Source organism: Cavia porcellus, unplaced genomic scaffold (assembly GCF_034190915.1).
Source record: "Cavia porcellus strain 051 isolate PalLab524CR breed Dunkin Hartley unplaced genomic scaffold, mCavPor4.1 scaffold_3, whole genome shotgun sequence".
NCBI classification, from domain to species: domain Eukaryota; kingdom Metazoa; phylum Chordata; class Mammalia; order Rodentia; family Caviidae; genus Cavia; species Cavia porcellus.
Window position 1 is genome coordinate 71,882,739 of NW_026947486.1, and position 25,047 is coordinate 71,907,785.

At 33.9% G+C, this 25,047-nt stretch overlaps 2 protein-coding genes across 7 annotated transcripts in view; one reads left to right on the forward strand and one right to left on the reverse strand.

Annotated features, from left to right (window-relative positions):
- Alg13 (ALG13 UDP-N-acetylglucosaminyltransferase subunit) overlaps nucleotides 1-14,396 on the forward strand; it is a 66,210-nt gene extending 51,814 nt beyond the window's left edge. For all 5 annotated transcript variants that reach the window (XM_003467568.5, XM_013150189.3, XM_063246289.1 and 2 more), the window contains 3 exons: nucleotides 3,528-3,568; nucleotides 5,841-6,015; nucleotides 8,376-14,396. In XM_003467568.5, coding sequence (XP_003467616.1) covers nucleotides 3,528-3,568; nucleotides 5,841-6,015; nucleotides 8,376-8,641 — 482 coding nt within the window. In that variant the 3' untranslated portion in view covers nucleotides 8,642-14,396. The remainder of the gene's footprint in view (nucleotides 1-3,527; nucleotides 3,569-5,840; nucleotides 6,016-8,375) is intronic.
- A 306-nt stretch (nucleotides 14,397-14,702) lies between these two features.
- The window catches only part of Trpc5 (transient receptor potential cation channel subfamily C member 5), a 301,642-nt gene continuing 291,297 nt past the window's right edge, over nucleotides 14,703-25,047 (reverse strand). For both annotated transcript variants that reach the window (XM_023564159.2, XM_003467566.5), the window contains exon 12: nucleotides 14,703-23,108. In XM_023564159.2, coding sequence (XP_023419927.1) covers nucleotides 22,416-23,108 — 693 coding nt within the window. In that variant the 3' untranslated portion in view covers nucleotides 14,703-22,415. The remainder of the gene's footprint in view (nucleotides 23,109-25,047) is intronic.

A 25,047-nucleotide genomic window follows, 5' to 3' on the forward strand; every position in this document is an offset into this window, starting at 1 on the left:
TATATTTGAGATAATAATTGAATTTTGTTTTTCTTAGTTTAATTAAATTTAGTTCATCTCTTATAACTTGTGCACTTTAGGATTTGACTCACAGAGTGCTGAAAATATCTTTAATTTGCATTGGGTATTGAACTAAGTGGCCTTCCATGTTTACCGGTATAATTTAGGTATGCATAATGATCATATTCATTATATGGAATTTGTATTTGTACATGATATATCTTGATTCTTCCTTTTTTCCATTCCTGTCCCCTCCCTTCAACTCACCTTACTGTCTCCATTCACAAAACTGTTTTCATTTTATCCTTCTTTTCTCATTTTCCTTCCCTCCCTTCCTTTCCCCTTTTTCCCTCCCTAGTTCCCTTTGCCTTTTGAATAGTTCCTTCCTATTTCCCAATATTTATTGTACAAACACCAAATGCACTCAACCACCTGAGCTTTGACAAAGGGGGCAAACAGTTTCACGTGAAGAAAGAGAGCCTCTTGAATAAACAGTGATGGAAAAACTGGCTTTTCTACATGCTGAAAACAACTGAATTTTAAACACTTGGACAGGCTTTTAAGGGCTCTGAGGTGCTTTAAAATTCAGTTGTGTGCTCTTATTTCTGAGTGATTTTTCCATTGGAAGTTATTCATTCAGAGTGGCAGTAGTGCTCGAAAGATGATTGTAGTTGAGAGTTGTTTGTAGCTTATTTATATTTTCTTGACTATCACATTTTCTTGATTTTTTTTTAGCTGCTTCTGTATTCTGAGTTTTTTCCAGCCCCTAAGGCAATTAACAGGCTGTTTTCCAAATAAATCCTGTTCTTTCGAGTGTAAATTTTCATTATTTTATCTGTGTAGTTGATACTGGTCATGTTCTCAGAAGTTTATTTGTCTTTAGTTATTTGCTAAACATTTTTACTGCTTGAGACCAAGCCCCAACTACTAACAGCACATTCAGCCATGAACTCTTCAGTGGATTAGTGCACTAATGTGTATAACACCCATAAGATCAAATCATCTTCCAAATACCCGACCTCTAGAACATATGGAGCTTTTAAAAATTTTTTATTTAAAGAAAGAAAGAATAAAAAATTAAAATTTTAAAAAATGAGAGAAAAGTAGAATACAGAATTTAAAAAAATTAACATCATAAAATCACTAGTTGATACATATTTTCATCTTAACAATAGTTGATAAAGTTATAAAATCAAAGCATAAAAGTGGTTAGGCACTCAAACATGGACAGTGCAATCTCTTATGTTCAGTGATCTTAATAGAAATTTAGTAATATGGTCATCTATCTTACATACTATACATACTGTTATATCCTTTAGAGCACTTTCCTTCCCTTTCACTTTTACAATATCAATTATACTTTTGGTTCTTGTAATTCTGTCAGTTCTTCAGTTCAGGTTTTTTGTTTTGTTTTGTTTTGTTTTTTGTAGCAGGGGTTGAACTCACGACCTCATGCTTACCGGGCAAGCACTTAAGCCACTGAGCTAAATCCCTAGCCGATAAAGTCTTTTTTTCTTTTTTTTTTTTTGGTCTTTTTCCTTTTTATCGGTACCAGGGATTGAACTCAAGACTGCCTGCTTGCAAGGCAGGCATTTATGCCACTGAGCTATATCCCCAGCCCAATTCTGTCAGTTCTTATTTTTTATACTAGAGAGACAATGTAGTATTTACTAATGTGAGTCTTGTTTATTTCACTACAGAGGATATTCTCAAGTTGGCTCCATTTACCTATAAAGGCCTGAGGATCATCCTTTTTTATAGCTGAATAGTATTTCATTCAATAAAAACATCACATTTTATTCATCCACTCTGTGGTTGATGGGCATTTTGGTTGTTTCCAAAATTTAGCTATCACAAATTGTGGTGTTATGAGCATGGGTGAACATATATCACTGTGACATGACCTTTTCAATTTTTCTGTGAAAATACCCGGGAGGGGAATAGCTGGATTGAATGGAGCTTCCAATCCTATTTTTTGAGGAGTCTCCATACTGATTTCTGCAGTGGTTGCACCAGTCTACACTCCCACCAACACTGACGAAGTGTTCCTTTTTTCCTGCATCCCTGTCAACATTTGTTGTCAGTTTTCTTGATGGCAGCCATTCTTTCCAGATTGAGATGAAATCTCAATGCTGTTTTAATTTGCATTTCTTGAATGACCAGTGATGGTGAACATTTCTTCATATATTTATGTGCCATTTGTATATCTTCATCTGAGAACTGTGTGTTCATCTCAGATGCCCATTTTTGGAGAGGGTCTTTGAATTTGGGGGCTTGATGTTTTTCAATTCTTAAATGTTCTGGATATAAGTCCTTTGTCTGAGGGACTGTTGGCTACAGTTCTTTCCCATTCTGTGGGTTTTCTTTTCACTTTGTTGGTGATTTCCTTTGAAGTCCAAAAACTTTAGTAGTGTAAGGTCCCAGTTGTTGATTCTTTGAATATTTCCCTTATAGTTTGCATTTTATTCATGAATTCTCTTCCTACTGTTATATCTCTAAGATTTTTACCTACCTTGTCCTCCAGTAGATTTAGTTTCTGTGTTAATATGTAGATCCTTAATCCATTTTGACTTTAGTTTAGTGTATGGTGATAGGTATAGGTCTATTTTCAGTCTTTGGCATGTGGAAAGCCAATTTTTTCCAACACCATTTATTAAAGAGGCTATCTTTTGTCCAGTGAACATGTGTAGCCCTTCTGTGAAATATAAGGTTGCTGAATGTCTTTATAGTAGTGTTTGTATCTTCTAGTCTGTTCCATGATCCTCAGATCTATTTCTTTGCCAGTACCGTGCTGATTTTATTACTATGGCTTTGTAGTATAGTTTCAAGTCATGAATTGAGAGGCCTCCTTCCTTGCCTTTGTTGGACAGAATTGCCTTTGCTATTCTAGGTTTCTTCTGTTTCCAGATGAATTTTAGGAATATTTTCTCTAGATCTGTAAGGTATCTTAATGGTATTTTGGTTGGGATTGGATTGAATCTGTATAACAGTTTGGGGAGTATGGCCATTTTTACAATTTTGGTTCCTCCCAACTAAGAGCAAGGAATATCCTTCCATTTTCTAATATCCTCTTCAATCTCCTTTTTTAGGGTAGTATAATTTTCAGCATACAGGTCTTTTACATTCTTGATTAGGTTGATTCCTAAGTATTTCATTTTTTTTAGATACTATTGTGAAAGGCACTATTTCCATAATTTGTCTCTCAGTGAAATTTTTGTTTGTGTACAGGAATGCTATTGATTTTTGAGTGTTGACTTTATATCCAGCTATGATGCTGAATTTATTACTTCTGGTAGTCTTTTAATGGAGTTTTTGGGGTGTTCTATTTGATTGTTAAACTGTGTACCAGAAAATGACCTTACCTATTATGGTAGGTGAATAGTCGTTTAGTATAAGGTCGTTAAGTATAAGGTAAAACAGGATTATAACAGTGTGAGGAGACTATAGAATACTCAAAGTGAAAGCTTCTAAATGATAATTGTGATTTCCTATATTATTCTATCACTGAATTAATTTTTTTCTTTTAGATACTAGAGTTTTACAGTACTATTTCAATTTGGGATTGCAGGTAAGAATGTTAAAACTGTGTTGATATACTTTGTATTCAAAATATAAACTGGTATGAAAAATAAGACTTCAGAAATTATGTTTTTATTTCTCCTATACTAGGAACTAAGTCGAGTGCCTTCACACTGGATTACAACCCCAGGCCTTTTTAAAAATTTTTTTGATATTGAGACAATATCTCATTAAGTGACTAAGTTGCCTAGACTGAGCCCAAACTTGTACAGTCCTCCTCCTCAGCCTCTGAGAGTGCTGGGATTATAGGCATACACCATCATGCCTGGCTTCTTGAACATTAAAGGTCAAGAATACACAAGTGTCTAAATTTTATTTCTAAGAGATATCTGAAGATGAGATAGGTCAGTTTTATACTTTAGCCTCTCAGTTGTTCAATTTTTCTTACTATAAAACAGTTGTTAAATTGAGGAAAATGAGGAGCTGGACTCTAAGCAGCACACTTTTAGCATATAGTACATTAGTGCTCATATTTAACATTCTATACCAGCCCTTTGCTATGTTGCATACTCAAAATGAATGTATCATTTATCCTGTTTATTTAAAGTATGTTTGTGCCTATTTCTGCATTTGATATGAAAGGGAATCAGACTAATTCAAAGATATTTAAATAGCTTTTTAAACCATTAATGTGTTCATAGATATTTGCCAAACACTGATTTTCATCACTCCTCTGAATTATAGAGGTGGGTGCTAACAAGTGTCTTGGTGTCACTGAAAAGTGTCTCTAGTTTGAGGTGAAAGCTCTTACTCTTTTAGGAATCAGTTTTCTTCTCACACAAAATTTGTGATACAGCAGGATGGCATGTTTACTATAAAAAAGAATGATGCATCTTAAGATTTGGCAGATGATGATAATAAAATACACAATTTCCTGGATAGTGCGCAGATAGTTTTTATCTCCAGACTATAATTTTCCTAAAACTTTAGACATATTGCCAGAAAATTGTCTTTCCAAGTAGTTTACATCTATAAATTGAGAGTAGCGGAGTAGGTTTTTCTTCCTTTGAGACTTTTTCTTGAGTTGTTTTCTCCTCAGTTGTGTTAGTTTATTATGATCATAGGTGGAAACTTAATTGCTTGTTCTAGAAGTCTGTGACATTTAAACTTATTCTTCTACACCAGATGCAATAGCACATGCTTATAATCCCAGCTGCTTGGGAGGGTGTAATTACAAGTTCAGGCTAGCTTAGGCAATTAAATGAGACACTTTCTCAACATGAAGTTTTATGAAAGTGCTAGAGATGGAGCTCAATGGTAGAGAACTCCTGTGTTTGATCCTCAGTGCCACGGCTTAAAAAACAAAAGGAAACGAACAAACTGAAAAAACCATTCTCTTATCCACACTAGGTGACACATACCTATAATCCTGGCTTCTCTGGAAGTTGAAGCAGGAGAATCACACATCTGAAGTTAGCCTAGGTAACTTAGTCTCTGTCTCAAATTTTTAAGAATTGGAAGCACTAGGTTGTAGCTCAGTGGTAGAGTATTCTGGGTTCAAACCTGCCCTTGGAAAAGAGAAAAGAAAAGGCTAGTTGAGAGCAGTGGCACATACATGTAATCTCAGCTACTTGGAAGGCCGAAGTGACAGTGTCTCTTGAGCCTAGAATTTGAGAACAGCTCTGCAATTGTTTGGGATCCCATTCCAATTTTTTTTTCTAGTTTTGATATGGAAATACTAGGAAATGTGAAAGAGGCATTTTTTTTTTTTAATTTTATTTAAGAGGAAAAAGAGAAATACACAAAACAAAACAAAGCGGTGTAAGGGAAAGGCATTTTTAAGACTTTTTATATTATATTTCTACTAAGGTAGAAAACCAAATTCATCCCTATATTTTGATATATTTCCTTAGTTTTTGACTTTTTAATGAAGTATGAGCTAGGCTACATAATTTTATATTCATTTAACTTAATGTTTTTCTTTAAATACTTGACTGTATAATTTTTTTATCTATATAGTATTGCATCATGGATACATAATAATTTGTTTGCTCAGTTCCCTATTGCTGAATATTTAGGCTGTTCAATAGTTTTGTTTTTAAAAATAATGCTCCAAAGACATCTTTGTATTCAGGTCTCTGTATATCTCGATTTCCTCAGTACACTTTCCTAAAAGAATTAGTCTCTACTTTCTAAATGACAGATGTTAGCTCCTGAAGTATAAGGTCTAATATAGTTAAGGAAATATACCACTTTAAGAATAAAGAACAGTAAAATTTTGTTTTGTTTTGTTTGGTGGTTTTTGTGATTTCTTGCTCCAGTGCTATCACCACAACTGTTGGCACTCTATGGTCTATGTGCCACACATGCAGCAGCCTCATATGGAGAATTACCCAATCTATACCGAGCCACCTCCTCTGATAGACCAAACTGTTCCTCACTTGTACAGTGAGGTAGGGAGAGCAGATGGCGCACAGGCAGACACATCAGTGAATGGTGAGTATGTAATAAGATTGCCAGCAAGAAAAATTTGATTTTATTGTGTAGAATTTAATTAGACTCCTATACTTAATACCAGCTGTTCTGAACATGATACGTGGACCCTTTGGGGTACCGGAAAGCCTTTCAAGAAGATTCATGAGGCCAAAAGTATTCACAGTAATACTTAGATTTTCCTTGTCCGTTTCACAGTGTGTTACATTTGTATTCAGAGTAGACAAGTCAGTGGCAGGCAAAACTTCTAGCACTTAAGTACATATTAAGGCATTACCACCAAACTCGCTAGTGATCACAGTCTTTCTCATCAACATACAGTTGGTACAAAATGCTAATTTCTTTTTGTTTCATCACAGATATTATTCTTATTTTTGCTAAATTTCTATTCTTGAATAATTGAATGTTGGTCATAAAATGGGAACTATTCATATACCTGCATAATGAATGAAATATAATGATTAACTTAAAAGGATTTGTGTTATTGATTTATTAAATAGCAGACATTTTTCATGAATCACATTTTTTACTTAAGAAAAATAAACTAGTATTTCAGACTGGGTGGATCTGGTTGACATTTTTTCAGATGAACAAAGTAAGCCTGTCACTTAAAGGAAGAAAAAATGGTAATTTTTGTTGTCAAAGAAAATTCCAATTTTCAAATGTAAAATGAAGAGTTTTGGAAAACATGGATCTACCATCACGTGCTTGATAGTTTTCTAGTAATTAAATACTTTCCAATATAACTTGAGCTATTAGTGAATGTTGTCTCTCAAATTTTATGACTGTGTTCACATCTGCAAGGTCTGCATAACTCAGTGAAGTAATAGTTGCCCAGTTACAAATGAAGGATGTTACCAGTGCCTGGTTTTGCAAAAAGAATTAGCCAAAGTGAAAGATAAAACAATGGATTTTAATGTAACAGTATGAAAAGTCTACATTGCTGCTTTTATTTGAGAAACTACATTTATATACTTTAGGTACAGCATCAAAGAATATCTACAATTACCTGATGTGCCTTTTTATTAAAAGACTTCTTTCCCAGCTACATATCTACGTGAGGAAAGAGTTCATCTCCATCAACTAAAACAAGATAGAATAGATTAAGTACAGAATCATACAAGAATCTGTCTGGTTCTATTAAGCTACGTAGTAGAAATTTTCACTAGAACAGTGACACTTTTCCTCACAGTTTTATTTTAGAGAATATTTTTAATACAAATTTCATTTTTGTTAACATGAAATGATTGTTTATATAAATTAGTAAATATGTTAAACTTTCTCATTTAAATTCCTAGTACAGTAAATACTCCTATCTGTTGCCCACATGGCAACTATTTGAGATTCTCAATTTTTAACAGTATAAATTATTCCTGATAATCAAAATGTTTGAGAGCCATTATGTTAGATCATAAGAATGCTTGCTCTAATAAGTTCAAAGTATAATAGGCATTTTGGGGGATTTTGAATAGGAGTTTTGGACTGCCCTTCTTAGAATCAGCAGGATGTGGAAAAATTATGTGAATTAACTAAGTTTGTTTCACACTGCAGCACTCCTTAATAATTGAGATACTGGCTAAGTTACTTCACCTCCTTGTGGCATGATTTTCTATAAAATGACTTGTGAGGGTTGTTATAAAAATGATTTGACACTTTATGTGTACTGGGTCTGGTACATACTGGGAAGGTTGATATCTTTTGTGTCTTCCTTTCCTTTTTTAAAGCATTTTAATAGTTGTGAAATATTATTACATTATTAGCACTAGAAAATTTTATTTATCCCTAGTGTGCACTATGATGTGGCTCATGGTAATACAGTGTCAACTTTAATTGTATTTTTGAACAATGTACCTTTTCTACATCTATTTTTAATTATAGTAAACCATGAAGCAATTGCAGTCGTAATTTCACAGAATGATCTAAACTCAGTTAGCCCAAGTAATGAAAGATTCCTTTTTGCCTAATATGTATAGTCTCTGTAGCAAGGTTAGAACAGACTTGTCATACAAAAGTGATGTAAAATAAAAATGATGCTAGTATCTCAGTATTTGTGAGAAGATACTTCTATGATGCTTAGCAGAACTGTATCTTCAAATATAGACCAAACTGAATAGACATTTGAATTTTCAGTGCTCAAGTGGTACAAAGTGATTATAGGCTATATGTAATTTTTTTAATTTAGAAGTTTTCATGTAATCTTTTGGTAGCTTCTTTTAGACACTATAAAATGCTCTTGCTGTGGTTGTTTTGGTGTTTCTCAAGTTAATATTTAATTTTCAGTTGTACAAATATCTATGTTGCACAGAATTCTCTTGCACTGAATTTTTTAATATAAAGTGTACTGTGTACATGCTTTGTTTCAGGTACTTTTCCAAATGCTGACTCTGCATCTATCCCTCATGGAGCAGTCTATTATCCAGTGATGTCAGATCCCTATGGGCAACCGCCATTGCCAGGTTTTGATTCCTGCCTTCCCGTTGTGTCAGATTATCCCTGTGTTATACCCTGTCATCCAGTTGGCACAGCATATGGTGGTTCTTCTCAAATTCATGGTGCTATAAATCCTGGGCCAGTTGGCTATGTTACTTCACCTCCATCATCTTTTCATTATGTACCTCAGAATATGTAAGATTCAGCATTACACAGTATTCTTGCACTACCATTTTCTTGCTATTTTGGTTTTTAAAGTTTTTTATGTTGATGTTTAAGTGATTTATGTGGCAAGAGTCTTTACTATTGTATATGTCTTTAAGATTGTTTTATCTTTGGATTTAAAATATTCCTTTAAAGGAATACTGCTTTGGGCTGTGAATGAGAAAATTAAGATGGATATACAACTAGCCCCATACTAAGCATATTTGTTTGTATTCAGTTGTTTTCCTCTGTCAACCAGCTTGTCATCTTCGTATTATTTGAGGGTGCCAATTGAAATAAATCATACAAATTATTTTCTTGGCTCAGAAATCCTACAACATACTAAAAGTTCAATATTATAATCTCTACTTTTCTAGAAAATAAAACAGCAAAATCAAGAGCCTTTGCTTCTGGGTAACTTAATATTAAATAAGAGAGTTCTTCTAAGTTTCTTAAGAATTGTATGACCTGAGTTGTATTCTGTGATATTAATCAGTTTTGAAGTCATATGGTGCTCTGCTTTAGATTTATCCCATATGCTATTGTTTAATACTGGGTTTATGTTACTTTTACTGCACAGTATTTAACTGGTGTCCTTTGCACAGTTAGCAGTAAATAAAAACTAGCATTTAAAATTACCAAAATGAGTGTGATTTTCTTTTTTTCTTTTTTTTTTTGCTTTTTCGTGGCAGCAGAGAGTGTACAAGACATTTGCTTATTTCAGAATGTTTTTCCCTGGCATTTTGATTGCAGAAGAATGTGAATTTATAGCTTCAACAGAGTGGGGGTAAGGGTGGTTTCAGGGCCACTTGAAATGTTATTTACTCTCGGATCAGATACATACTACCATTTTTAGCGCTTTTCTCTTGAGAATGTTCCTTTTAAAGTTACTTGGTTTTAGCTTTGCGTGGTAGTGCATGCCACAGCACTTGAGTAGCTGAAGCAGGAGGATCACTGCAAGTTCAAGGCCAACCTAAACACCACAGTGAAATCCTGTCTCAAAACACTCAAAAAATAAGCCACAAAATAAATGTGTGACTATTCTAATATGGAAATTTTAATGTAGACTGGCTTTCTCATTTTTGTGTATCCTGAATAGTTGTCATATTGTGCTTTTTTTGGTTTTGTTTGTTTTTAGACCTTTATCTCAAGGCCAGGCTTATGTGAGATACTTTTCATCAACCCTTTTTGCCTTCTCCCTTTCATCCAAAGACCAGATCTGTATTAATCAATTATCCTCTGAGGATTAATTTGTCCAGAATTTTTCCTGTATCTCACCTGACAAACATTTTTAGTAAGTGTTTTTCAGTTCCCACAAAACCTATTTATCACTATCATCTTCTTAAAATATTATACAGTGGTACCTCAGTTTGCACACACTTTTGTTTGCAAACTGCATGGGGTGACAAAAATAACTGTAGACTTTTCCCCCCAAATTATAGAACAAATTAAGTTCATGAACTGAGGTACCACTGTATATACCTGTGAATCAGACTATACTTTCACCCCTGCAAGCCATACGCCCCGCAAAAAGAACTATTTGAGACACTGAACCTTGCATTCAAACAGTATTGCACTGATGTGGAATCCATTACAAAGAATCTTAAATCTTCTCTTCAATGTCTCATTCTCAAGGTGATTGACATTAATAGATCCCAGATAAACCGATATACTACTTAAAGAATTCTACTTAATAATACGACATAGCGCTGTTTGGAGCTTTTGGTTTTTAAAGCGTTGTTCTACAAGAAATGTAGAATGGCAGTATACTGATCTTTACGCAACTCTCTTATAATGTTTTACCTGTTTGTCTACTAACCTCTTGGTTGAATTTCAGCAGCCCACAGTCAAGCTTAAAGCATGGAGCAACCCTTCTCCAACATTTTTTAATGTGCTTACCCTTGTGAAGGAACCATAATTTACAGCAAATGATTTCCTGTATCTTAAACTGTCAGTGGTTCACTAGCTTTTGAGGGGATGTTTTAGAAGGTTATTATCCTTTCTTGAGAATATGGGTCTGAACTTTGGCTGGTTTTGAGACAAATTACTTCTGCCTTGGGTTTCTAGTTTTTATTTCAAACTTGTAGGTTTCTACCTTTCCTTAAATTTAATTACCAGATAACACAGTTTAACTAGGTGATTGCTTTGAACTTTCAAATCTGAAATTAATGTGTATACTAAGTTGACCTAATTGTTAACCAAGTGACTCTATAGCATTTGTGGTTTATTTAAATCATGCAAATATAAGCCCCTTTGCTTGCTTCTCTAGTAGGAGTAAGTCCTTTCCCTCTTGTTGTTTTGGGTGGAGAGAAATGGAGCTGGAATAAGCTCTACTGCTATATTAAGTCTTCAGTTGTTCTTGGGGGCAGCTGCCAGATGTAGCTTTTCTAGTAATTAATAAAACCCAAAGAGAACATTGTAATTGGCCTATAGCACAAAATAGTGGTAGGCTACTTCATTTTACATATTGCCTCCCCTTGTCCTTGATATGACAAAGATGTACTCTTTCCTCTACTGATGATCAAATTTCATCAATTTAGAATCGTTGGGAGAAGGAGATATAATGGTACTGTGATTTGTTTGGGACTCGTTATTTCCCCGCCCCTTATTGATACCATTTGGTTATACTAAAGGTAAAAAAATGGATAATTTCTGTAGCAAGGAAAAATAACTAGACTTCATTTTTATGCTGTATGTATCTTTAAAAGAAATTAAGAGCTTTCTGTCTTGATTAAAAACATGAAAATATTGAGTATTTTACTGTTCAAATTCAAGACGTGAATTTAAAACATCTTTCCTTGGAGCCTATAATCAAGGCATAACCTTTAATTAGCCTTGTAAATAAAAGATATAAACATCATTTTTTTTTCAAAGTGTGAACATCAGACATTCAAAACTTGGTTTAGATATATATAAATCTTCATACATAACAAAATAGTCCATTTGGGAGGGTAGGCATGAATGAATTCAAACTTTTCTAAACCTGAGGCAAATTTAGTCTTTTACATCAAATCACTAAGGGAATTGTTATACCAAAAACAGCCTCCTCTTTGCTACTTATTCTACATAGAATATTAAGTTTTTGTAGTAGCAACTTGATTTAAAATATTTGACTTCTAGCTCAACTGTCCCTGTAATACTTTTCAGAGATGTGAGGAATTTCACTTCGGGAAAAAATTGACTTAAGTTTGGACAACTTTACTGTATTATTAAAACTGCTTTAGAATTGTTAATCTGGAAATTGCTTCAAAGTATTCTAGGCATAAACTTTATAGATAAAAGATTATCACTATGTCACTGTAAATCATTGAAACTTGGATCCCTTAAGCCATCCTCTTATTTTTGTGTTTGAAATGTTTCCCAGTTAAAATTATCTTGGTAACTGGCCATCTGGAGAAGAGATACTTATGAAGTTAGAGTTCAGGTTTTTGAAAATGTCTTGAGTCTTGAATTACAAGATTTTACAGCAGCTGTCAAATAAGGCCTATAGACTTCTTGCTAAGACATCTAGGCGGTTGGGGGAAGCCTAGAGAATAGGAAATGGTTTTTATGAAATTTTGCAATTCTCAAGAATATTCATTAGTTTATATGTAAAACTTTTTATTGAATACATGGTACTCAGTTGTATTTGAAACTAAATGGAATGAGCCATTTCAAGTTTTACAGTTTCTGTCATTTTCCTAATAATCAGCAATATTTTTAAATTTATTTTTTTTCTCCTTATGATTGCCAGAGGGGATTTTGGAAACCAGGGTATCACTGACTGACAGACTGCTATTTCCCTGGTAGGTGGTTCTTGCCACTATCTAGACATTTTATGAAGCACAGGAGTTTCAATAATACTGAAGTTAAATCAGTTATTAGGAATTTAGTTCAGTCAATGGATAAAAACATTGAGATGTATCGTAGTGAAATATTATTAGATAATAGTAGTCATTAGTGTTATATGACTAGTCAGTCCCTTCATATAATTTACAAAGCTCCTCTTGCAGACCTTATTGCATGTAAAATAATAGGCTTCTCAAATTGTTTTCAGAATCATAGAAAAAAATCTACTCTAGCACTAGGTTACTAAAGTACTAGAGATAAATTATCATATTGTTCTGGATATCAACCACATAAAAGTGAAAATTTTTACATCAGTAAGCTGTGTAGTATTCAGTTGTACTGCTTGTTTCAACAGTTGAACTTTGTTTTTATTTCTTTTTTCATTTTTTCTTTTTCTTTTTTTATAGCTCTGGTAAAATAACTTTACCCAAGAAATTTTCCTGGTTATTATGAAGCATGTCATAGGTTAGGGTTTTGTTAATTTAATTCTTTTCCTCTATTCACTGCTTTTTTCCCAATATTTTATTATGAAATATTTTTAATATACCGAAAACTGAAAGAATTGTGCAAGGAACAATTATATTTACCACCTAGATTTAATAGTGAACATTTCACTGTGCTTGCTTTTTCACACATCCATCTATAAATCCTTATTCTTGAATTTTAAAATTCCAGACTTGAAGTATAGTACACTCCTAAGCATTGTGGCATGCATACTGTTAACTAGAGTTCAGTATTTATTAAAGATGTTTTTCTTTTGAGATAAAGTTCACATGCAGTATAGTACAAAAATCATAAATGTTGAGGGCTGTGTATGTTGAAAAATACAACTTTGAAGGGCAAGCGTTTTCAAAATAAGTTTTATCACTTCCTCAGATCCTCCATGCTCCTTCCCACTTAATTTGTGATACTACACTCATCCCCCAGTGAACTGCTGATATTCCCCCTAGGACAGATTACTTTTCATTTTTAAAAAAACATATAAATAAAAGTGTGATTTGGGAGTAGGGTTTCTTTTTGTGATGTGTCCGTGTGTGTTGATAGTATGTTCTTTTTTTAATAGTAGTGTGTGGGTATGATACAATTTGTTTATCCAAATTATTTGTCTGGATAGACTTTTGGGAACTTCCCAGTTTGTAGAGATTGTATTGAACAGAACTACTATGAGTATTTTTCTAGAACTCTTCATGTGAACATTTGTTTTTATTCCTCTTGGAATGAAGAATTGTTGGGTCGTAGGTTGGGTGTATGTTAAATTTCATAAACAACTGACATCTTCCCAAAGTGACTATACCATTATACTTCCGTCAGCAGTATATGAAAATTCTTTGGACATAATATGGTTGTTTTTAAAAAAATTTAGCCTTTCTTGGTGGATGTGTAATAAGCACTATAATATTGTGGTTTCAATTTGCATTTTCCTGCTTATATTTTTCAAAGTGAGCATGTTTCTCATGTGTTTACTCATCGTATACATTCCTTTGTGAAATATATTCAGCACATTTCTATAGTTTCATTATAGGAGTACTTTTTTCCCCAGTTTCAAATCTTTCTCAAGTATATGACTAATTTTTCAAATGCCCTTATCTTGTTAGTGTGTAAAAATTATAGACTGATTTTCGTAAGTAATTACACCAGAATCTAAGAATGAGTTAGTTGAAAGTTAAGCTGCTTTAGTATGCTAACCAGTGGTCTGGGGGCCTAAAAGTTTAAGTAATAAAATGTGAAACAAGAAAACTTTAGGACTTTGAATTAATTGTGGGAAAAAGAAATGAAAACACTTGTATCACATGGGTGTACTAAGCTTATACTGGTGTGACGATGACCGTCTTAACCTTGGTTTATGTTTTCTACAGATTCAAATTGTTTTGTACAGCATGTGTCATACTTTGTGGTACTGAATAAAGAACAAATTACTACTACGATCATACTTGTTAGTTTTTTCAGTGTTGTATACTAGCTTTATAATTGTATTGTCCTTTATCATCTAATAGTTTTTATTATTACTGAATTGTTAAATATTTAATATGGTTTTGTTTATTGAGAAAAAATTAGAATGATAATGTTCTCAACCATTTTAAAATATTTTAGACTGAAGAAGTTGTTGGTTAGTGTTTATGCTGGTCAAATAGTGTGAAATTCATTGTTATTTATGAATGTTTATTGATAAAAGTTAACTATAAATGATTACATTGGAAAAGAGAAACAAAACACTAGGTAACAATACATTTGGGGGGGAGTAAATGCTTTATTTTTGTTTATACTGAAGCTAAAAATACACAAATTATTGTACAAGATTCGTATTAACACAGTAAAGGTTGACACCAATGTTGCACTCCTTACAGAAAATATCTAAATAAAAGTAATAGTTACTAAAGAGGTTTAAGTAGTCTGCCAAGTCAAAATGCTATTTGCACAAACACATTTGCAAATATCGCTTTTTATGACTTAAGCTCCAGTGATACAATTTTAACCTTAAATTTGATCATAAACATTTTCTGTGTGGTGATGTATGAGAAACCACCAATTAGACTGGGAAAAGGAATTAAGCATGACCTTTTAGTGTTAATATTTCTCTTTCCTGCTATCAGCTACTGACCTGTGGCTCAAAACTGTGTTCATTGTTGTGACTAGGAAGAAACTCCCCATCAGTTTCAATCCCATTTTTGAGAAATCCTGAAGAAATAGAATCCTTTGAGAAGTTAAAGTATTGCTTTCTTCTTGAGTACTTCTGTGTGAATCCTTATGATAAAAGAAACAAAAACAATATATTTTCCCTTGAGAAGGATATGTTTGTTCTTATCCGAACTGAAATGTCTTGGAGAAAGTATGTATTTTGTAATAAAGTTGAACTTTGAACAGTTAATTTCAAAGGTAAAAATTTATCAAGTTGCATTTCCTTTAACATTAAATCACAGAACCTTTGAGTTTAGAGGTTAACCCTTTGGGTTTTATGGATCTCCTGGTTTCCACTGACCTTGTTAGATAATGAGAATTTTAACCAGTGCTCCTCCCCAAGGATGCCAAGTACAATTAACACTCTGCTTACTGGACTACAGACAACTTTGCCTTGGTTTCTTAAACTGATTGCTTAATAGATGACGTAAAAGGAAGTTTTTAAGGTGTGGCCACAAAATGTTGAAGCTGTATGTTAATTGCTAGATTTTGTACAGAAAACACCTACTCTGAACATGTAAGTTTTCAGAAGACTCAAAATTTTATTTAGCTGCTGTCTTCTTATCAGAGCCTTCCACTACTTTTTGCTACCATGATTTCTTGAGTCCGAATCCCTAAAGGATGGAGATTTTTCTTTACTATTACCTCTTTCTGATTGTCAGGACCTCTGTGTTATAAAATGCCATTTTTTGTGGATCAAATAGATATGGAGAGCCAATTCTCAGTTTGTTACATCAGCATTGAAATTCTCATTGTGTTTTACTATTTAAACATTAATGTCTCAGGTTAAATCATCCTGATTATTCCCAGATCAATGAAAATCATGTACCTAAATATGTTATCAAAAGTATTTTGAGGAGGCTATAGAATTTATCCAGTAAGGCTGCTCTGCTGCAAGCACGTTTGAAACCAGGTTTCACACTACAAATGGAAGCTAGCAAACTTTAGAGGGTAATGGAAATACACTATCTTAACCTGCGTGGTTTCAGGAATACATAAAACTGAAAAATGACCAAAATCCTTATTGTGTAATATCACTTGGAAATTGTTTTTTTAACCAGGAAATTACTCAATTGACCACCCAAGATTTTATTAAAAAAGTATCTAAAATTTGACTTTTTTAAAATTTATAGGATCATGACTTTCTATCATTGAAGATATTCAGAGATTGTATGGCACAGTTTCAAAGTTCTAGAAGTGTAAGTCCAAAATGAGATAATTGTAGCATCGTTAGAACATGGGTACAACTTCTTAAGGTGACTGCTTTGAAGAACATACATTTTGGTACACAAATTCTGGCAAGTTAAAAATGTTGATCTCACTACTTTATAATCCCACTTTCTATGCTTATTCCAAGTTTATGAGGCAAAATATGACACTAGATATATAATCTGGCTTTTCTTCCAAAGTATCCTCCAAATTTTAGCTTTTATTTCTCTATAATACATAGTTTTAACAAATTCATTTTATTTTCTGTATACATTTTGGAGAAATCAGTCATTCCAGTAGTTGATCAAAATGTTTGAAGATTTGTGATGTTGCACAATTTAAAATAAAATGTTACTATAGACTGGGTATGTTGAATTTATGAATATAGGGATCACAGGTGTAAACTTGCTACTTTCTGAAATTTAACCCAAAATTTCAAAAATTATTTCCAGAGCTAGTTTTCACATATTGCTGCTGTTCTGGATTTGTTCGAGAAGATGATGTTAATACTTTAATCAAAGTACCACTTTTTTTTTTCTTGTGTGTGTATGATGGGGGAGCTCACACATGGTTAGGCAGCTGCTGCACCACTTTGCTGCACTCCCAACCTCTAGAAATCACATTTTTAATCAATTTCATTTTAGTTTGGTATCCAAGAAGTTTAATAATTTGGTAATTTAGCTCTATGTTTTAAAGTGCTTACCAACATTTGTCATATGATCATCTATGTCTTCCAAAAACTTAGCCAAAATCCAGAGCATCCCTTTTGTCTTGCCTTTCAAAGGTAAGTTTTAAGGGTTATGTAAGACTGGAAAATTGTCAAGGATAGGTTGGAAGGCAATTAGGATCAATGAGTATTTGGGGAATACATTAAATTTTATGGAAAAAGATATGACCAAGAACAGTTTAACAGTACTGCAAGTGATTTGTTACTTTAAGCTTAAGTAAAAGGTATATTGCCATCTAGTCACTGAAATACTACTGAGGACAGTCCCTTGAGTTGAAGTATAGCTCTTGAGATGGTATATTATGAGTGAAACTCCCTAAAGTCAAAGGGAAAGATATGCTGCAGATTGGTGAAAATGACCTTTAGGCAGTTTTTCCCTTCAGTTAGTCTTTTGATTCTATGAAGTTACATAAGATTATAAAGGCTTCTTCAGAGGTTGGGGAAGATATATGGAAACTGATCACAATGATCAAAAGTCCAAGGCTCTTTATCGTACTACAGAAATTGTCATTCGTGTGTGTAGTAATGGGACACCCTATAGAGCTTTCACAACTTTCCACATCAGATAAGTAGCTTTGGGTACAAGAGTAGTCGACTTAATTTTGAAATGTATATCTCAAAATCACAAACACCTCTGAACCACCAAATCTCTATTGAGGAAAATCTGGACCACGTTATCAGCATTATGATGTGAATAATAATATTTCATATGAAGTAAATCTTAAGTATGATGACTTTATTTTGTAAAAATGTATATTTTGCTGGTAAGTTCTTTTTTTCTGACTGAAATGTTTTTTCCCTTAAATCTAGAAATTCCAAATCCTAATAGCTCTCCACATAATAGTTATCCTACAGAGGCTGCTGTCACAGCAGCTCATTGTAACAAAGCCTTAACATAGCTCAGAAAGTATCTTTCTATTGAAAAGTTATGTCTTCCTCCCCTCCCTTAAAATGGTCCCATAATTACCAATAAGGATGAAAGGCCAAGGTCAGATGAACCAAATGCTATTGAATTTCAGAGTTTGTGTGCATATGTATGAGTATGTATATACATTTTTTTTTCCTTTTACAAACAATTCCGCTAAACCAAAGCAAGACAAAACCTCTATCTATTGGGGAAAAAAAGGTACTTGGCAATACAGTCAAACTAGTATTTAACTGTACTAATGTGAGACTCTAATTGGTTTCCCATGGCTAGTTCTATACCAACAAAGTGGATATTCATAGCAATTAAAACAAAGAACCTAAAATACCCATATTTTTGAAGCAATGCTGCAAGGGGTAAAAGGGACTTGTGAAGTCTGTATGAAGAGGTTATTTAAATGGTCTGAAAAATTACATCAATGTACACTGACTATTCTAAACAATCTGTTTATTAGCATATTTTGATAAATTACCAAAGTAATATGTTCAGTTGTTCTTACAGTTGTTCTTAGTGTTAAATAGGAATTTCTTCTCAACTAAGTACTTTTTACCTGATGACTTAACAAAGCAATGTCTAGGTTTCTAAGTGAAAAGGAAACCATTTCAGTTTTGTTTGCAAAGTAATATGAAGGCCAAGTGGTTATTTTTATATGTTCTAGACAAGGTATCAGAATGTATTATTCTCAAAAAATTTCCATTAAGATGGTCGGAGGAAGTTTGCATTTACATAGCAACTATAGAGTTCTTTTTTAAGACAATATTTTTATTATGTCATTCCAAAGGTGGAGGCTCTAATCTCTTAAAAGCTCCTTTAATCAAACTGAATAAGGTAAATGTATAGATATATATGGGACTTAGCTGAAATAGCCTAAGTAATGAAATGACATGAAAGTCAGAAAGAAATGGAAATTATTTTCATATTCTCATGTATGTAGAAATCTGAATTGGAACATTTGTATCTCTGTAAATTTTGGCGTTTTCCAAAACCAATAATTTTGAATTTAGAAATCTTTCTTCTGTGTTTTTACTTCACTGCACTTAAAACTGGAGGGGATACCTCAAAAATGGTCACTTTCTAATTGGACATTTTATTTGTAATACATTTACCCTAATTTTCATAAAAGATTTTAATTATAGGTTCAAATAAATGAATTCATGGTGTCTAGAAGTTGTACAAAAGTCAACTGTTAATGGAGGTGAACCATAGTGTTATTTTAGAAAATTAAATGATTCTTACAATTATTTTTGACTTTGCAATACATTTTCATTTCACTGATATGAAATGTTTGGAGTTCACAGTGTTTTAGGTAAATGGAAAAATGGGGCTGGGGGTGTAGTTTTATCTATGGAAGGGTGCTTTCTTAACATTTGAGGCCCTAGGTTCAATCCCCAGTGCCACAAAGATAAAAAAGCAAAAGGGGGGAAAAGGTGCCTGTAATGACCGTTTAATTTACACATCTATAAAACACATATGCTTAACAATATATATATATATATATATATATATATATCTTGTTTCTATAATCTAGAAAATTTTGGTTTATTGACCTAACTCTGTGACCTTGAATAAGTTACTATCTTTAACAAGACACTGATCCCCACACACAGGAACACACTTTTTCTACTTGTAAAATATGAAGTTGAAATCAAAGTTCTACTTTAGCTCTAACTTTTCATGTTTATAAATTTATTGTCAAGTTGACTTATACCTTTTGTGAGTCATAGAACATACTTAAGTATTTTCATTTAAAGTATCTTTTGTTAGGGGCTGGGGATTTAGCTCAGCGGCATAAGCGCCTGCCTTGCAAGCACGCAGTCCTGAGTTTGATCGATGGTACCAGTAAAATAAATAAATAAAAATAATAAAAAAATAAAATACCTTTTGTTTTTTTTTCTTTGTGCAGTGCTGGGGAGAAAACCCAGGGCTTAGAGATTTTCAACAAGTGATCTGAGCTATATCCTCAGCCCAGAAATGTTTTTTTTGTTTGTTTGTTTGCTTTGTTTTATTTTTTGGGTTTTTGTTGTTTTGTTTTGTTTTGGTAGTAGCTGATCAGGAAGATAGAAAAGTGAATGCAAATGTCTTTCTCTTCCTTTCTTTAAGTAGAATTAGGCTTTAAAAAATGTTGGAATGACTAAAATGGAAGTTAGGGCAATAGCTGTTTAGCTTTAACCATTCATGAGGCCCCTTTAACTGCGGAAGTCACAAAGTCACACTAAGAACAGAAAAGGAATGTACTCTTAGGAAATATGACACCAATTTCTTTCCATAGGAGAGGTTGGCTTCTGTGTTTTATATTTTCACTTTAGAATGTAACTGAGAGAAGTCTGTTTTAGAACATAATCCATATCTGTCTACCATGTTTTCTGACAAAATGATAAAATAACTACTAGATCAGTTACACCTATTATCAGAAGTACATACATTTGTAAGAAAGAAATGTTTTTCTTTCAGTGGAAGAGAGTTACATACTGAGAAGTCTTTTGGTGCCATCGATACAACTTAAGAATACATCCCAGGTTCTGATATTTTTCAAAATGAATCTGACAATTGGGAAAGTTAAATCTGTAACTTAGAAACCTTCCTTTTGGAAAGTAACCTGTTTTCACATCAGAGCCTGTTATGATTGCACTACCTAGTGAAGCAGGGGAGAAGTTAGATTTGAATAATTGAGCACTTCAGAGATGATTAAAGAATAATGGAACAACTGCTTGCTGTATGGGTCTTGATGCAGCTTGTTCTCTTTACTTTTTCCTGCATCTGAGTTTTATTTTCAACACTTTCTCCTGAACCCTTTCACATTTACTCTTCTCCAGGTGAAATACTGACCATCAGTCACCAACACTAGCAATAGAGATGGGAACCAATTCAAATAATAGAAACTACACTGTCAAAAACTAGTTGAAGACATTCATATTGTTTGAAAACCTCATTTCACTTATTTAGATGGATTTTCATTGATGTTGACATTTAAAAGAACAAACAGGGCAGCACCTTTTTTCTGAGCTATGCATTCCTAATTTAATCTTCATGAGCTAGAATTGGTGTTTCAGCTCATGTTAAGAGTGTAGATTGGTGAAACGTGCTAATATGGGTAAACACTCTCAGCAGATTATTGTTCAGTGGTTATCAGGTCTAAAATGATGACCATCTGCATTGTGACTTCATCCTTTAACTTAAACCTTTGTATTCCAATGAAGCTGTGGGAGATAATTTGTTTGCATGTATAAATGCAGATTTCTTTGAAGATAGTAGAATTTGGAACACATAGTTCCATGAGTTTACTAGGGTTGCTATGTTGCATATCTAACATAAGTTTACGCATGCGATTCTGCTTACCCCAGTGAATATTAAAACTGCAATCTGAATTAGATTATCTAAACCTAAAATTGTGATTTTTTTCTCAGAAATCAGTTAAAGTGAAGATGCTCTTTTTTTCTCAGATTTCAGTACTCAGGAAGATGTCATTTTTCTGATAAAATATTTCAAATCCCATCTTTTGTCTTACAAATGCCTCAATTGCAATTATGATTAAAACTGTCAGCAGTGGACAGGACCCTATAAATATACCAGCTAATTATTTTTACTAGCCAATGTATGTGATGTAGTGACTATTGGTTAGAGTGCAGTAGAAGTTTTACAAAACAGTACACATTCTAAATACTAATTACTATCAAATTTTAAAATGTAAGCTAAATGAAATACACAAACAGGAAAGAAATTCACCTAGCTTATCAGATATGACATTCTATAGGGCAAATATCTCGTCAAACATTAAAAAACATCTTTAAGAAACAAAATAGCTTCTACAACAAGAAGTTGTAGTGTTTCAAAACAAAACAAAAAGGCCAGTTAAATCTAGAAATCATAAGCTGACAATTTTTTGGAGTCTAATCAGCCTCCCTTTGATGCTGTTCATTGAACCAGCATGGGCAGCGTGTAGAACGGCAACAGAGATAGGCAGGTTAGTTTGCCTTATCTGATAGCTGGTGGGAACTATTGACCACATCCCTCAGCCCTGTGGGAAGCTGGCGTGAGATCCTGAGGGAGGTCAGGAATCTGTGCAGCAGCAACAATAGCAAAGTGGCACCTGGAGCTTCAAGAAAACAAGGGGAAGAAATGAAAAAGCAAAGCAAAAGGGTGAAGCACCCTACTGTACCTTTGCTGATTAGGAGCATTACCCCTTTAGTTATTGTGAGATGGATTTAGTGTTTGTGGTTACCAAAAGGCAAATCATAATAGAAAACAAGAACAAAATGTAGAATGTAGCTTTTAAAAAAGACTGAAAATAATAAGAGTTTCACTCTCCTAGGGGGGGCAGTGAGGGAATTATATTCTATGTCACCTCTGAGAGCAAGGAAATTACAAATGTTTTTTGAATTCCAGGACATGTGTTAGGAACTTGACTTAGAGCCGAGTTGTAACTTGTTCTTCCTGTCCATCACCCCATTTGTGCATGAGCAAGTCACAAGCCTCTCCCCAAGTTTCAAATACATCCTCTGAGGAGTCTAAAAGTTTAGAATTTGAGGAACAAATGCTGGATGCACAGTGAAGAGAGCTGGAACAGGCTAGAGGGCATTCACTGCTCTGAGCAGTGCCCCGGACTTCATCTAATTCTACCTCACTGAGGTTCATTTCACTTTGAGAACACACTTCTGCTTTCCCTTTCTCCATCTGAGAATACCTGATGTCCTGCCACATATAGTGCTGCTGAACGATTCCATCAGAAATTGTGTACATTGGCTCTGAACTGGGTTCAGACATATGACCATTAAACTTGGAGAATAGGAGACCCAGTTTCTTGAGGGAAGGACCCATGAAGGAGCGTTTGCTTGATGACTCGGCTTTTGACTTCCCTTGGGTACCGCTGGCTCTTGGCATGGTTGTAATGAGAGGTGTCCCGTGGCAGGCCTTTCTCTTGCAGCCTAAATTGAAAGAAACACTCTTGGATTTGGCCCGAGCTCCACCACTGCCATCATTGGTATCATCTTTCTGAGAGAGTTCAGTGCTGCTAGTGGAAAAGCTTCTTCTTGGGTGTTTTCTATTTCCTAGGAGGTCAAGCACTTCATATCGAAAGCTAGAAATGTCCTGCTTTAATTCCTAGAGAGAGAGGAGACATGTATCATCAAGCTTGATCTTTAGTTTAAAGTAGGCACATTGAATACTCTTTAGAATGCTCTAGGCTCTGTGTAGTCTCAAACCACAGTATCAGAAGTATATTACCATACATTAACATCAGAAGTATCTCCCATCACTCAAGTGCAAGAAAAACATATTAGTAATTCTGTAGCTACTTGAAAAGTCATGCAGTGGGTAAACCTGATTTTAGAGCCTCCCTGCTGGGGCAGACATTAATAGACAAATCCCTAATAAAGCATTAATTCACAATTGATGTATTAGATTTGGGCCTGGCTCTCACAGCTATCTACATATAAAAGGATAAGTTAAGAAAAGGCTTTTAGGACTCAAGAAATGAAACTAGAAAAGTGCAGTATCAGGTGATAAGATTGCTGTTTTCAGATAGTGGACCTTATTCTTTCAAGTCCCTATGCAATATCTTCTCTTTCTGACTGCTTAGATATTAGATTGTTTCTTTTCAAACTGTTTTCAAAGCTTAAATCTCATTATGTCATCCCCTTGCTTAAAACACATTAGTAACCTGTCAATGCCCTTAGAAAAAAGTAGAAATGCTGCATCATGGACTATAGGGATTTTCAAGACCGGTTACCTGTGAGTCTCTAGTTTCCTTCCTTATTCCTCTTTTCCTAGTCTTATTCCTTATCCCTTATTCCTCTTTTCTTCTTTTCCTTTTTGCTACTGTCCCTCTCTATCCATATGGATATATTGTCTCTCACCTCTGGGCTTTTGTCTGCCTGAACACTTCTCAACTACCCCTTTATTTGGTCCCTTTTTCAAGTCTCGGTTTAAGCATCACTCTACTTGGAAGCCCATCCTAACTTCCCAAGGTCCAGTTCAGTGTTTCTCTGTATGTCAGTAGTGCCTTGTGTTTATGCTATCCAAATACTGAATAATTTGTTACTTTATATTATTATTGCTTATCAATCCACAAGAATAGAGGCCAATTACATCTTGCTCACCACTACAACCTAGCACTTAATAGTTAGTGTGCTTGGCACGTAAGCCCTCAACAGTTGAGTTATATCTATGGATTAGAATGGTAGCTTTCTTACGTGCCTTAGCAAAAAGGAACATGTATATTCTAGGCTGCATTTTTCAGCCTTGTCACTGCTGACATGTTGGGTTACATAATTCTTTGTTGTGAGAGGCTACCTTGTTCATTGTTGGATATTTAGTAGCAACCTTATCTCTAACCACTAGGTGTCAGAATGGGAACATAAAATGTCTCCGGATGGCCAAATGGGTGACAAAATTGCTCCTGATTGAGAATCACTGTTTTAGATAGGGTTAATAGTAGGGCAGTTTTAAATGTTTAAAAGAAGAGATTCTTAAGAGATTAGATTTGATATTTTTTTTTATTTTTATATCTTTCAGGCAAAGAAGGCATCTAAATCTCTAGGCATTTTCTAGGCATGTGGCATCATTTAAAGCATGTGAATTCCCATACTGAAAAATACCCAGAATGTTAAAAGAATGAAGAGGACACATTATTTTGTTCAAAAAACTTATTGTGCAATAATACACATTGATAAAATCTCTCCAGTGACTGGATGACACATAATTCTAAGAATAAGAATTATAGCTGGTTTTGCTGTATTATAGGCAAATGAAATTCCATTACTAGAGCTAAAATACTGTGTGAATATTAAGTGATAATTAAGAAATGAACAATTAAGCAGGCATGATGAAACAAACCTGTAATCTGAGCATTCTGGGAGGCTGAAACAAGAGGATAACAAAGTTCAGCCCAGCCTGGACACATTAGCAACTTACCGAGACACTGTCTCAAAATAAAAACGACTGTTATGTACTTCTGTGATGACAACAACAACAACAACAACATAAGAAGAAGGAGGAGAGGAAGGGGGAGCGAAAAAGGAAAGAGGAAGAGAAAGATGTG